The following is a 14715-nucleotide window of genomic DNA, read 5'->3' on the forward strand; positions in this document are numbered from 1 at the left end:
TCTTATGATACTTCTAACCTCGTGAGATTTTTGAGGAACTCAGAGAGATGGATACTAGTGATTCTGATGATGCCAGATAAAAGTAAAAGGAATCACAGAAAGGGAAATATATTGGTCTAAAGCTACATAGCTAATTAGTTTTAGTGACTGGGCTAGAACCGAGTTTATCTTATAGGTTATCCTGTAGACATACAGTATTTTTTCACAAGTCTCTTATACTTCAAATAAAAAGATGCTATTTTTTCAGTATACTATATTCAAAGAATTAAGATGTTGAGTTTCAAAACTCATTGTCAGCACCTCAAGGTGTTGAGCCCCTAGAGATTTTGTGTTTTCTGGTTTGCCATGTGTTAATAGCTCCGGTAAGAAGACTAGGTGCAGCTAATTTGTCCCCAGAAAAGTCTTTTCATGCAGGATGGGTTTTAAGGAAACTGTACTCTTTGGAATCATCAGTAGAAATTTGTCTGAATAATAAATGTGGAAGCCTACTGGAGAGTAGTAAAGAGATGGCTGCTATGATTTGCTTGATTTACTGATGCAGATAGACTGATTGGGACTACATGTATGTAGCTTCATCAAAATTTGATTATGGGATTTGTAAACATTATTGAAATCCTGCCTAGGTAGATGCTGATATATAAGTAGGTTCTGATCCTTTTACACGGAAGCCATCCCATGGTCAAGTTTAGCATTATTGAAACATAGTTAAGTGATTTTGTTTTTGGTGTTGATGGAGCACTCATTTGAAGCATGTTGGCAAGCTAAAACAGTGTAGTTGCCTCACAGAAAAGAAAAATTATTGTTTACAATTCATTTTTAAATTATTGCATCTGTCCAAACTCAACAATGCTAATGTTTATCAGCAGAGAAATACAATTAGCAAAAGTTATGGGTTGGAGTTATTTTTAAATAGAGTCATTTCTTTGTTTGAATTAAGGTAGACTTCATGCCTGCTGTTTATTTGTAGTAATTAAATTTCACATTTATCTGTGTATGTTAAAATATTTACCTTCTAGCTTGGCATTGGACTCATGAAATAGTTTCAAAATCAGAATAAGACCTAAAGAGGGGTTCCTGTTGTGGTGCAGCAGAAATGAGTCTAACTAGGAACCATGATGTTGCAGGTTTGATCACTGGCCTTGCTCAGTGGGTTATGGATCCAGTGTTGCCGTTAGCTGTGGTGTGGGGGTGTGGGTCACAGACGTGCACCACCCTATACCACAGTCATTGTGGCTGTGGTGTAGGCTGGCAGTTGTAGCTCCTATGAGACCCCTAGCCTGGGAATCTCCATATGCTGCGGGTGAGGCCCTAAAAAGCACCCCCCAAAAGACCTAAAGAAAACTGCCAAACTAATGTACTTTACAATATTTATTCTCAGACTTTAAATTATTAAATATATAAACATGCGTCCATGTTTCGGAATATTAATTTTATCTTTGTTTAAAAGCTCTCTCAAAGGTATGTGATTACGGGTTTGGTAGGCTTCTAAATTTTATCTTATTTTGGTTTTTTTTATTAGTGATTCCTTGGAAGCTAGTTGAATAACATAATTACATTTTTCAATTTAAAATTTTATAATCTAGATTTAATTAATGAATTGATGATGGTGCCTCACTGCTGGTACTACGTCTGAATCATTGGATTTTTCTAAGTGTTTGAAAAGGCGGCACTCCAATTAGGGCTTTCTACAATTTAATTAGCAAATTTACTATATCTCTACCTTGGGAACTGTGTGTTCATATTAGATGCTGCAGTGTTTGCTTGTTAGAGAACGGGATTACATGGTCCTTCCTTTTCTTAATTTATGTTTCACTTTCTTTGCTACTTCTTGTATCTGAGTATAAACAGATTCAGTAATTACCAAAAAAAGAAAAAAACCTGCTGACTTCAATACCAATAAACTTTGTACTTTGGTTATAAAACGTAACACAAAACAGGTCATTTGAATTTGGAGCTCAGGGTACTTAATAGTTTTGTAAGTTACTGCACTTAACTTGCATAAGGTATACTTTCTGCAAGATGACTTGCATAACATTTGTTGTCAGTCAAAGTTAAGGCTTTACCAAGTGGGTGGTATTGATATTTTATCTACAAAGTAAATGTAAAGAATGGACTCAGTATGCTTTCCCATCTTTTTATGGAAACTTCATGCTACCTCAAGTAAAGGCATGATTCCAAGATGGTTGCCATCTCACATATATTTCCAGACTTGTCACGAGAAATCTGTTAGAATGAGTTGACCATGGGGGAATCAACTGAGGCCTTTCACATGACTGACACCTGCCTTTTAAACTGGCAAAGGCACTGTAATAACCACCCTGCCCCCTGCAGTGTTAAGTCTTGAAAGGTCCTTGAATGTAGACAAAAAGCAATTCATTGTAACCAGCCAGTGCAGAGAAATGTCAGCAAATTCCCTCAGTTACTAAAGAGTAAGGTGTGGGCTGTTGAGGGGCAAAGGAACAAATGTATGGAAACTGCACATAGCTTCTCAAGAAAATATTTTACAACCCATGAGTATATGTTTAGGCTACCAAGAACCATGATAATCTTTTTGTGAACCACAATTTAAGAATGAAATACAGAGATGGAATACCTCCTAATAAATTCCATCATGTCAGGAATATTATAAATACCTTATTCTTTAGGTCCTTCTCTGCCATCAGAGCCTGAGTAATTCTATAATGCAAATCCCCCTTTCGACAAAATTGAAAGGTACAAATAATGTTCAGTCAGAATGTATTTGGAATATTGTTATATTATTTTGTAAACAATTTTATAAAAATATCAAACAGTGGTGCTGGCTTTCAGATTCTTCATGGTTGTGACTTTTATTCCCAATGTAACTGCATTGCTTTTTTAAAGGAAATTGATTCAAACATGGGAAAGAAGTAGTATGTGGGAATATTGCAAAGTCTCCTTTCCTAGTCAATTCCATTTCTCTTAAAGTTTCATTTACTGGGAGCAATTCCTATGTTGATGGCTCTCTTTGCAACTTACAGTGGTCCTGTTTGCTTTTCATTGTATTTATACCTTTTTTCCTCATGTGGGCTTTGACTTGTTTGTTTAGTTTGGTTATTCTCTTGAGTGTCATATTTGCCAATCACATGCAAGGGCTTCACAATAAAGCAAAAGTTAGAAAGTATCTGCCTAAGATAAATCACAGTGTTCAGAGAAAAAAGATTACATATCTATCAAATTTTTAAATGAGCGACTCCTATAACTCAGACCTTACATCTCTGCACAGAAAAATATGCACAAGCGTATTACTGCCCATTGATGTCACATAATAAAATTGTCTACAACTAGAAAATACAGAGGCATTTTTAAGGTTGTTTAAGGGTGCACCACAGATTCTTAACAGTATTTTTCTTTGCAGAAGAGATACAAGAAATGAGATTTGGGTGTTGAATTTATTAATAATGCTCTAATTTTTAAAAAGAATACTTTAAGATATTACTTACTAAGCACTTATTAAGGCACTATTTGTAACATCAAAATTTTTAAATAATGTCTTAAAATTATTTTTTTCTACCAGATGTTCCAAAATTCCCCAAAGAAAAAATCGACCCTCTTGAAGTGGAGGAGGGTGATTCAATTGTCCTTCCATGCAACCCTCCCAAAGGCCTCCCACCTTTACACATTTATTGGATGAATATTGGTAAGAAATGTTCTGTTCTTGTTAGGGGACATTTTTAACTTCATACATTATCTCAGATTATAGACTGAAACCAAAGACAAAAAAATTAATAAAAGGTTATCAGTGTGGAATCAAATGGATTTTTAAAACCATACTGATAATCTGATCCAAGTCCTAAATATGCATGAAAGCACTAGAAAACTACAATATATTTATTGATTTTTTACTTATCTGGAAAGAGTAGAGGATATTGATATGATAAAGTATGTCTGTGAAGGAAATACTTTTTATATTTCAGACAACTTACTTACCTTTGGGATATTATCCATGTCGAAGCTGAGGATGGCTTGTATCTGTGTTGCAAGCCTTATATTTACATTTTAATAATATTGCACCCACTTCATACCATGACGCCTGTAGTAATTAGTCTTAATTTTTGTTTTTAATTTGCCACAAACTTTTAACAACTCTTGAGTTGGAATTCTGACTTGTAAAATCTGCTTCTGACATGTACCTTAGTGCTGCTCTCTAAGTGATTTCTCATTGTGGCCCACAGACAAAAATAATAATTGTACTGTACTTGGAAGAAAGCAAAAGAAGCTTACTCTTGGCTGCAGCCAAATTTGCAGACTCCATTCATCCTAGAACTTTCCAAGGTGTAGCCATGAAAGAGAGATTAATATCTCACTTTTGTGGAAATCTGTTTTAAAGAAATATCCTAATAAAATAAGATTAATAATTAGACCATAATCTAAATTGGACCAGTTTACAGATAGGCCAATATGCATCTACAGAGGAGATATAGAATCCTAGATGGTAAGGAGAAGTAAAATGCCAAGACTAGTTGCCCACCAGCATCCTGGTGAAAGACATGTTTTGTTGTATTTTGTCTTTTACTTCTTACTCACACATTGCTTCTCAAGTAAGACCAGACTTGAAAGGAATAGGAAGAGCTGGCATGAAAAATAAAATTGAATTAAGTAATAGGAAAGAAAATGAAAGAAAAAAAAGGAAATGAGGCACAATAAGTGACGATTGCCCCTTTTAATGACAAAATGTTTCTTTCCAGAATTAGAACACATTGAGCAAGATGAAAGAGTATACATGAGCCAAAAGGGAGATTTGTACTTCGCAAATGTGGAAGAAAAAGACAGCCGTAATGATTACTGTTGCTTTGCTGCATTCCCAAGATTAAGGACTATTGTGCAGAAAATGCCAATGAAACTAACCGTTAACAGTTGTAAGTCCAAATAATTTATCATGCCATTATGAATGCAGAATACTAATGTGTCCATAATTTTCTTCTCGTTGAAGCCAGCTAAAACTGGATTGATATTTTCCACCATTGTTTAGTTCAACTCTAGAGACTTCATCCAGATGAAAGAGACGTCTGCAGCTGCACATCTACTGTTTTCTGTCTCCTGCAGCCAGAAAATCAAATCTCAATTCACAGTACAAATGTATTTCACTTGCTGTCTAGAGGGTCTGGTTATGTTCCCAGGTGAAATCCACAACGAAATTCCAGGATTTTCTCAGCAACTGTCAGGCTCCGAGTCTGTGATTTTTGGATAAACCAGAAGACTAAAAATATTGGAGAAAATAACAGAGTCAAAAAGAAAAAGAAGCAATATAATTTTTATTGCATCAAGCTCTTTTGTCCTTCCCAAATTGGCAGTTATTCAAATTGCTTCTTTTTCCTAATTGATTCTGCCAATGCTAGTCTATATTTTTACAATTGAAAACAGTCATTATTAGTGAGAGAAAGAACCATAAGATTCAAAGGGTGGAGATAATCCCAGCAGTTCACTGACTGAATAATTGGCTCTGGTAAAATCAGAAGTTGGCATGACCATTCCATTGTCTAATTTGGTTCATAATATTTTCATTGTTGTGTGTAGATTCACTCTGCCAGGGCTTCACTATAGCATCCTTTTGGCAACCTGAGTTCTCTTTAATGGAGCTATAATTTTATCCTTTCCGCCTGGATTTCATCTGTGGTATTTCAAGATTTAGCTCATTATGAATAGTTTTCAACTATATTCCCAAAGGTAATGTTCTAGTGAAGCATGGTTATATCTCATTTTGTAATTTTTCAGAGAGAAAACTATGACTTCTCATTCTATTTTGATGTCAGCATCAACCATTATGTTTGTGAGTTTTTTTCTTCCTTTTTTTTTTTTTATTTCAGTAAAGCATGCTAATGACTCAAGTTCATCCACAGAAATTGGTTCCAAGGGTAAGTTGATGACATAGAATGTTGACATTTATTTTCATGTGTGATAGTTCATTGTCATCTCAGAATTTGAATTTTCCCTTTAATATCTTCATGAGTTTATTAAAATACTAACATTCCTAGTACAGAAACCCCTTAACAGGTTCTATTCCCTCTTATCTTCATTAAATATATGTAAAAGGAGTGATATATTACAGTCGTAACTGTGCAAATTAGCTTATATACTTATAGATGTATAACTGTATAAATTAGCTTATATACTTATAGATGACAGAATTATACATACACATATATAACTATATTTTTAATCCAGTGATGATTATGAGTCTCCTAAAATGTTCCTCATAGTTGATCAGTTTGATTCAGAGCTGTTAAATGAAGGAAAAATAAATGGTTGTGTTAACAGAAGTAGAGAAAGCATTGGGTTTAAAAATGTTAAATGATCATTTTCCTTTCAGGACTGTTGGAGTGCTTAATATGCAACTGTCCATTGTAACTTGCTGAGAAAGGATACAGTTTGCAGCATTTTCCAAGCTCAATTTCTATGAAACTTTTCTTAAGTTTTTTTCCAGGAGTTCCCACTGTGGTGTAGTGGGCTAAGGATCTGACTGCAGTGGTTCAGGTCTTTGCAGAGGTGTGGGTTTGATCCCTTGCCCAGCAGAGTGGGTTAAGGATCTGGCATTTTTACAGCTGTAGTATAGGTTGTAGTTGCAGCTCAGATTCCATCCTTGACCCAGGAACTTCCATATGCCCTGGGTGTGGCAAAGAAAGAAGGAATGGAAGGAAGAAAGAAAAGAAGAAAGAAAAAGGAAGAAAGGATCATTTGCATGAATCCAACATATATTTCTTTTATAATTGGGACCAGCATTGAACCTTTTATGCTAACTTAGATATCTAATACACTGGTAACATAAACAGGGCTGGTTGAGGGATCCTCTTGGTACACCCTCTGTTTGAAAATGGACTCGTTAAGTATATATGGCCAACATCATTTTCTTTGATGTTGTATCTTTCCAGCACTCAATAAAAATTATTGCACATAATGAATGTTCAAAAATTATTTTTCAAGAAACAAACACAAGAAAGCTATAGCAAGGTGTACACTGCTACCACTTTCCTTCATCTCTTCTGATAACACAGCAGCTTTTTACTCTTTGTATATCATGGCACATCACATTGACATTGGATGTGAGACACAATTTGTGTGAACACTTGGAAATGGAATTAAGATTTGTATTGAGTTCCCGTCATGGTGCAGTGGAAACAAATCCGACTAGGAACCATGAGGTTGCAGGTTCAATCCCTGGCCTTGCTTAGTGGGTTAAGGATCTGGCGTTGCTGTGAGCTTTGGTGTAGGTCTCAGACCTGGCTTGGCTCTGGCGTAGGCCAGAGGCAACAGCTCCGATTCAACCCCTAGCCTGGGAACCTCCATATGCTGTGGGTACAGCCCTAAAAAAAAAAAAGAGATTTGTATTGAAAGCGGAAGTCTCCTAATTTGCCATTGTATTTGAAAATATTCTTAAGAAATGGAACATTTCCTTATTCAGTTCCTGAGAATGCCTGCTAATCATTCCTCACAATAGTGTTTGTCTTTGAGGACCTGAGACTGAAGTGGAGTCACCAAAAGAGCTTGATAAATTCATACATGCCTGGTGTCTGTCACAGGCTTCTGAAATCAGAATTTCTGGGTGTAGGGCTGAGGAAGCTATATTATAACAGGAATCTTGTCAAATACTTAACAGACATTAAATTAATGAAAAATACACATGGCCATCAAACGTGACAAGGTATGATTAAAATGTAGAATATAAAACTATAGACTGTCAATTAACTTAAAGGCTTTCATCAAGAAACTAATTATCCTGAACAGTGTTTGAACTTCTAAATTTAAATGTGTTTTAAGTCATAGCCTTTATAAAACTTAATGTAACACAAAGTTAATACACCTGAAGGACAACCCAGGCTTCATGGTAAGAGTGGAGTCTATTTAAATGGAAATAGATTAAAAATGTGTGAAGTATATGTGAAATAAATGTGTGAAAATATATTATCATGCGTGTATAAATATACATACATACACACAGGTCCATATGGTTAAGTATGTTTTAAGAAAGATTTAGTGCCAAAGGAGTTTAATTCCCTTAGTTTGAGAAAAACCTGAGACTTTCCTGTTATGTATTGCAGCAAATTCAATCAAGCAGAGAAAACCCAGACTCCTATTGCCTCCTCCTGAGAGTGGCAGCAGGTCTTCAGTTATCATCCTCAAAGGAGAAACCCTGCTGCTTGAGTGCTTCGCTGAAGGCCTGTGAGTAACCTGACCCCATTCCTGACTCTGGATCTATAAAGAATAAAATAACAGTGAAGGATGGGCCTGCATACACATATTAAAATAATTTCTTTCTTTGCTCGTTTTTTTTTTTTTTTTTTTGAGTTACCGTCATAGAGCAGTGGGATAAGGATGTGGTGTTGTCAATGCTCAGGTTGCTGCTGTAGCATGGGTTCAGTCCCTGGCCTGGGAAACAAATGCACACACACACACAAATTCTTAAAAATAAAAGAATCCTGGAGTTCCCATTGTGGCTCAGAGGGTTAAGAACCTGACTAATATCCTTGAGGGTTTGGTTTCCATACCTGGTCTCACTTAGTGGGCATTGTCTGGCAGTTATGGGTGTAGGTCACAGATGCAGCTTGGATCCTGCATTGCTGTGGCTGTGGTGTAGGCCGCCAATTGCAGCTCTGATTCACCCCCTAGCCTGGGAACTTCCATATGCTGTAAGTGTGGCCCGAAAAAGGGAAAAAAAATTCCTGTTAACTGCATTTCTGGAGAAAGTAATTTGCACTTCACTCTACAGATTTCAGGCTGTGACTGAGATTGTTTTGTAATTAAATCGCTCTGTCAGTGTATGACAGTGTGAATGGAGGTGACAGGACAACTTTCTCCTTACTTCAGTCAACAGGGATGAATGCCACACTTTAGGGCATGTGGCTGTTAGGAGTTAGCCTATTGCTACTGCTGCCAGCTTTCTGTCTCTGCTATATTACCTTGTCCCACTCCTGCTTGTTATGAACTCCACTCCCTTTCCAGTTTCCACAGAGCCCTTTGTATTGATCATTTGACTCTGCTGTGCTGGGCACATAGGCAGGGCCAGATCAGATAATTTTAGAGAGTTTCATCTCAGAAATAGTGAACAAAATATCTTTCATACCTGAAAAAGCAATGCACTTTTCCAGAACCCCCAAGAAAAGCCTAAGTAATCTTCACTTGGTCATTTCTTGAAGTTGAGACATTTACTGAGTAACTACCATGTAAGTCTGTGTAAACAAGGGCTATCTTATGTAATACTTGGTCATACATCATCTATCATCATCTCTATGCTTACCACTACCTACTCATCACTGTCATTTCCCACAGAGTACTGTGGGAAAATACACTCCACCTTCCTAGCACCCATGTTTACATAATCAGTTTGTAAACTAAGGGCTTTTTACAGCTCGACATTTGGTTTGTGGACGAGGATTTGAAATTCATACTCATTCACAATTCAGTGTATATTCCAAATGAGTGGTTTTAAATTGGATTATGAAGAAAAGGAACAAATTTTAATGGTTTACAACCCTTAAGCTTTGTAAATGTCTCTTTCCATTCAGCACAAAAATCTGGGTTGCTTTTCTGTCTTAAATTGCCAAGGTGTATTGCCGTAAATTAATCTGAAGTGCAGTGGCACAGCCTCTGTTGGAAAGTTTGGTCTCTATATTATGTGAGGAGATGAAAGCCCCAGGTTTAGTTTGAATTGTGTCAGTAATTGCCTGCTCTTCTGTTCTTACCCACATGAGTTTATAGTGGCAGAAATGGAATTCTTTCAGGATTCATCACTATTCTTGGTGGATTGTTTAGGCAGGGAGAATATGTCACTAATCCTTTTTTTTTCCTATTCCCCACAAATACCATCATTTACTTCTTGAGTTGGCTGGCAACTACATGGATTGTCTTCAATATAAGACAAAGGCTCTCATGTGCTTTTTATAAAATATGATGTCAGGAAGCAATATAGAAAAAGAAAAGTGAACATCAGTATGTGCTGCCCCTGGGACTTGAGGATTCCCGTTCCCTTGTCAGAAGAGGTTCACTTGAAGTGGTTTCTTCTTACTCACCCCGTATTTGTGTTGATAATTCTATCTGATCTAGTTCTGTTTCAGGTGAAGGTGATACATTGTAAAATTTTTAGAGTCCTTGAAAAAGTTCCTTCCAAGAAGTTTTAAACTGCAAAGCTTCTGCAGTAACAAGCGTAATGATAACTAAGACATTGTACTTTTTATTATGCGTCAGACACTGTTTTACACTTTACATACATTGGCTCATTTTATCCTCACTGCAATTCATTTGCAGGTTAGGCACATTAGGCCAGAGAGTTGAATTCACTTCTTCGTGCTTGGTGTAAAGCAGAGGCTGAGATTCCATCCTCTCTGTCTCCAGAATCCTAAACTACCTCTAAATTGCACTTCTGCAGCATATTTCAACCAAATGAACCATTCTTTTCAGTTAAAGGCAGAGTGGACAAAGGATGGAATTGCCCTTGAGTCTAAGGAGGTAGGATATAGTAGCTATTTCAAAAAGGGCTTAGTAGCAATGAAAATATCAATACTACTAAGTAAAATGGGAACACTTTCACAGACAAAGTTTGAGATTATACAGATTCCGCAAGGGGGAAATTGAAAACTGTTAAAATGACTGCAAATTTCAAGCAGAAGAGCAAAGAAAGGTGTTCATTCCCCAGAAGAAGTGCATACAGTGCCAATTCACACTCACTCACACCCTGTGAAAACTTGATTAAGAGTAAAGGCAACATCCCTCTGCTGACTGTTGGGCTCAAAAATTTTTCTCATCCTTTTCTCTCAGTTTTGTAAATTCATGAGTTTAAGCTGGGTACAATTCTATTACAAAGCAAGAAAATTAAAGAAAAAAAGTTGGCTGGGCAAGTACCTGAACAAAAATGTGAGATATGGTGTAGGTTTACTGCTGAATTTCTTTTTATACATAGATTTTCCTGCCAAAATGAAGTGCTGATAGTAACTATTTACTAAATTCTTTAAAAAGGGAAAGAAAAAAAATAGCAAGAATATAGCTGGACATTCTTGCAGTGGTATAGGTATATACCTCAGTAAATTATGTCTCATGGTCATAGGGTGTTTAAAATCATTTTACTCTGTTCTTTCCAGGTACTGGTATTAGAGGATTAGACTAGTTTCCAAGGACTAGGAAAAAAAAAATATTTTGCAGAAAGTGAGATGCTTGTAGTATTAAAGCATAGACTAATGAAAAACTCCTGATTTGGAGGAACTGAGGTCCAGAGCAGCCTGCAATTTGGCAAATTGCCACTTTGACAGATGGAGTGCAAAGCAAACAGTTAGGAGTCATGGGTTATGCATCCTGTTGTGTGGTGTGCTCAGGAAGCCAACAGCTAATATACCCTCACAGTTGCCTGTCTGAACATCATTACTGTTTCCTGCAGGAGTGTGCCATGTGCTCTAAGCCTGCTAAAATAAAAGGCTCTCTAAGGCAGGTAAGTGCTTGAACCTTGAGGGGAGAAGGGACTAGATGTGTGGAAAAGACCTTCATTTTTACCTATAATCTTATTTTGCATAATAAAAATTATCTTAACCACTGCCTAAAAATATTCAAATAATTTGAGGTAATTAACACAAATAATGTCAGGTACGTGTTCAGTTATTAATTAGTAACCAATTAATTTGTCTACAAGCATATATCCCAAGAATATATAGTTAGGAAAGCAAAAAGAGATGAAAAAAGCAAAAATGCAATAGAACATCCTAATAAGAAAAACAAGTTTAGTCAGACAAATTCAAGTTCTACTATGTTATCTATTACCCCAGTGACTTTAAGCAAATTAACTTCTTGAACTTTTGAATCCTCACTAGTGAAATGATGATAATAAAGCTCATATTTAGAACACACTCAGTAACTTTTAGCTATTAATGATAAAAAGAAATATAGTGAGTAGGAAAAAAAGTCATCAGTAAAAACAACGAAGCTGTTTCTTCCACCCAGCCCAGCTGGAGACGAGGAAAAAATTCACCCTTCAGCACAAATCAGTCATCAGTGACTTACACATCATTTTTAAAACCCAAAAGTTGGCATTCTCGTTGTGGTGCAGTGGTTAACGAATCCGACTGGGAACCATGAGGTTGCAGGTTTGATCCCTGGCCTTGCTCAGTGGGTTAAGGATCTGGCATTGCCGTGAGCTGTGGTGAAGGTTGCAGATGCAGCTCAGATCCCAAGTTGCTGTGGCTCTGGTGTAGGCAGGTGACTACAGTCTGATTGGACCCCTAGCCTGGGAACCTTCATGTGCCACAGGAGCCGCCCTAGAAATACCAAAAAGCCAAAAATAAATAAATAAATAAACCCCAGAAGTTATAGAGGGTACCACTTGTCTACTAGTCTGTTTTTCATGAGATGAGATTTTTCTGTTTTAAACCCAGAAAACAGGAATGGTTTGATTCCTCATTATTGTCTTCTACTCAACTAAGGTGGAAAAAACATTGTGTAGGTGTGTGACAAGTTATCAGTTTGGTTTTTGTTTTGTTCTTGCTTTTATCATTTGTTGGTTTTGATTGAGCAATTGAATCATCCTAAGCTGGGGAGATTTACTTCATTCCTCTGTTCCTATGTTCCCCTATATCGGCAGGATGGAAAGTTGCCTGGGTGGCCAGGTCTGTGCTACAGAGCCCACCTTGCATTAAAACAAGCTGTTCACAGGTCCAGCCAGCACACTGGACGCCCACATCTGAGCCACATTCTCCAGCAGCCTCTCCATTAGAATTAAAGAGGGTGTCACCTTTTCCATTTGGAGACTATTGGGTCCTTACTTTAACGTGTTTTTCAAACTCACACAGGCTAGAGGGCTGTTATTTCTGTCCCTTTCAGAGCAGCCACAGGGAGAGAGCACACTTGAGTCCAGTAATCCATCCTTCATCTAATCATACCTATTCAGTGTCTACAGGGAGTTAGCCCTCTTAGTAGAGGAAACGGAAGATTTCCAAGGGGAACAGACTATTCAAAGGAGGTTGCTTGCCATTAAGGAGACTTTATCCAACCACAATATTCACCTCTGATGGTGGTGTGCAGGTCTGTGTCCTGGGAAGGCCGGTGTTTTTCAGTTGAACTCTGAGTGCAGATCTAAAAGCCACAAAATGCGGGATGTATCCTATGAGTTTCTTTAATTTTTTTTTTTCATTCTAAAAAATGTTGCTCATTTATGTATTGTTTTGCAGACCAACTCCACAGGTTGACTGGAACAAAATGGGTGGTGATTTGCCAAAGGGAAGAGAAACAAAAGAAAATTACGGCAAAACTTTGAAGATAGAGAATGTTTCCTACCGAGATAAAGGAAATTATCGCTGCACAGCCAACAATTTCTTGGGATCAGCCACTCATGATTTTCATGTTATAGTAGAAGGTACATTTCTTAAGTTGACTTATTTTTCTTTTATTAAAAAAAGTGAATTCATGCATGTAGTGGGCCACTAATACGTGTATGTTAAAACAAGTAAGCTGTTTCAACTTTTAATTATAGAGTAAGCAGTGAATATATTATACTTTAATCAATCAAGTTTGTCATTTACCCCACAAAACCACATAGAAGGGACAAATCTCATGTTAGGATTTGAACTCAGATGACTTCCACTCTTGGTTTGAATAGTGATTAAACCTAATCTCTAGAGTTCCTACTGTGGCTCAGTGGAAAGGAAACGAATCCAACTAGTATCCACGAGGATGTGGGTTCAATCCCTGGCCTCCCTCAGTGGGTCTGGGATTCAGCATTGCCATGAGCTGTGGTGTAGGTCACAGACGTGGCTTGGATCACATGTTGCTATGGCTGTGGTATACGCCGGTGACCGTACCTTCAATTTGACCCCTAGTTTGAGAACTTCAGTATGCTGTAAGTGTGGCCCCAAAAAGCAAAAACAAAAAGCTAAAAACAAACCTAATCTCCTATATCATCATATTGTGAGAAAAGATGTATTGTGATATATATGTATATATAATACTGTATAATATGAATTCTTAAAAGAACTAAGCATTACCATGGAAGAAGGTATCATGAGGAGCCTGGAAGACAGCTTGGACTTTGTTTCTCAGGCCTGTCATTAGCTTGCTCTACCCTTGACAAATTTATTTCAACTTTCTTTACCTCCATTTCTTTACCATTGAAGTGAGGGAGTCAGAGAAATTGTTTTAGTTATTTCCTGGTAATATTTGTTTGGTCCTTGGCTCAGGTTCTATACTCAATATGTTATTTATGGTGTATTGCTTCTCTATCAAAAGGTACAAAAACCACATTATGTTCAAGCCATTTTTTGTAACCCCAAGATTTTTGATCAATACAGATTTAGTTATTGCTGTATTCATAAAAGTAAGTAGGTGATGTCATCACTTAAAAAGATGAGGAGCCACAATATGTGGATATCAGGGCTCTGCCTGTGGGGCAGATATAAAGAGTACTTAGTCATCCTGTGAATGTGATTGATGCAGACTATTTTCTGTGATTTATTTATTTATTTATTTATTTTTGTCTTTTTGCCTTTTCTAGGCCCACACCCATGACATATGGAGGTTCCCAGGCTAGGGGCCTAATCAGGGCTGTAGCCGCCGGCCTACACCACAGCCACAGCAACACTAGATCCAAGCCTTGTCTGTGACCTACACCACAGCTCACTGCAACGCCGGATCCTTAAGCCACTGAGCAAGGCCAGGGATCGAACCCGCAACCTCATGGTTCCTAGTGGGATTCATTAACCACTGCGCTACGACAGGAACTCATATTTT

General features: G+C 37.2%; 1 protein-coding gene across 6 annotated transcripts in view; it reads left to right on the plus strand.

The window, feature by feature from the left end:
- The window catches only part of CHL1 (cell adhesion molecule L1 like), a 217885-nt gene that overhangs the window by 152180 nt on the left and 50990 nt on the right, over window positions 1-14715 (plus strand). For all 6 annotated transcript variants that reach the window (XM_047779306.1, XM_047779265.1, XM_047779272.1 and 3 more), the window contains 5 exons: window positions 3536-3658; window positions 4707-4877; window positions 5826-5873; window positions 8055-8175; window positions 13161-13345. In XM_047779306.1, coding sequence (XP_047635262.1) covers window positions 3536-3658; window positions 4707-4877; window positions 5826-5873; window positions 8055-8175; window positions 13161-13345 — 648 coding nt within the window. The remainder of the gene's footprint in view (window positions 1-3535; window positions 3659-4706; window positions 4878-5825; window positions 5874-8054; window positions 8176-13160; window positions 13346-14715) is intronic.

The sequence above is a fragment of the Phacochoerus africanus genome, chromosome 1 (assembly GCF_016906955.1).
Source record: "Phacochoerus africanus isolate WHEZ1 chromosome 1, ROS_Pafr_v1, whole genome shotgun sequence".
Classification (NCBI taxonomy): Eukaryota; Metazoa; Chordata; class Mammalia; order Artiodactyla; family Suidae; genus Phacochoerus; species Phacochoerus africanus.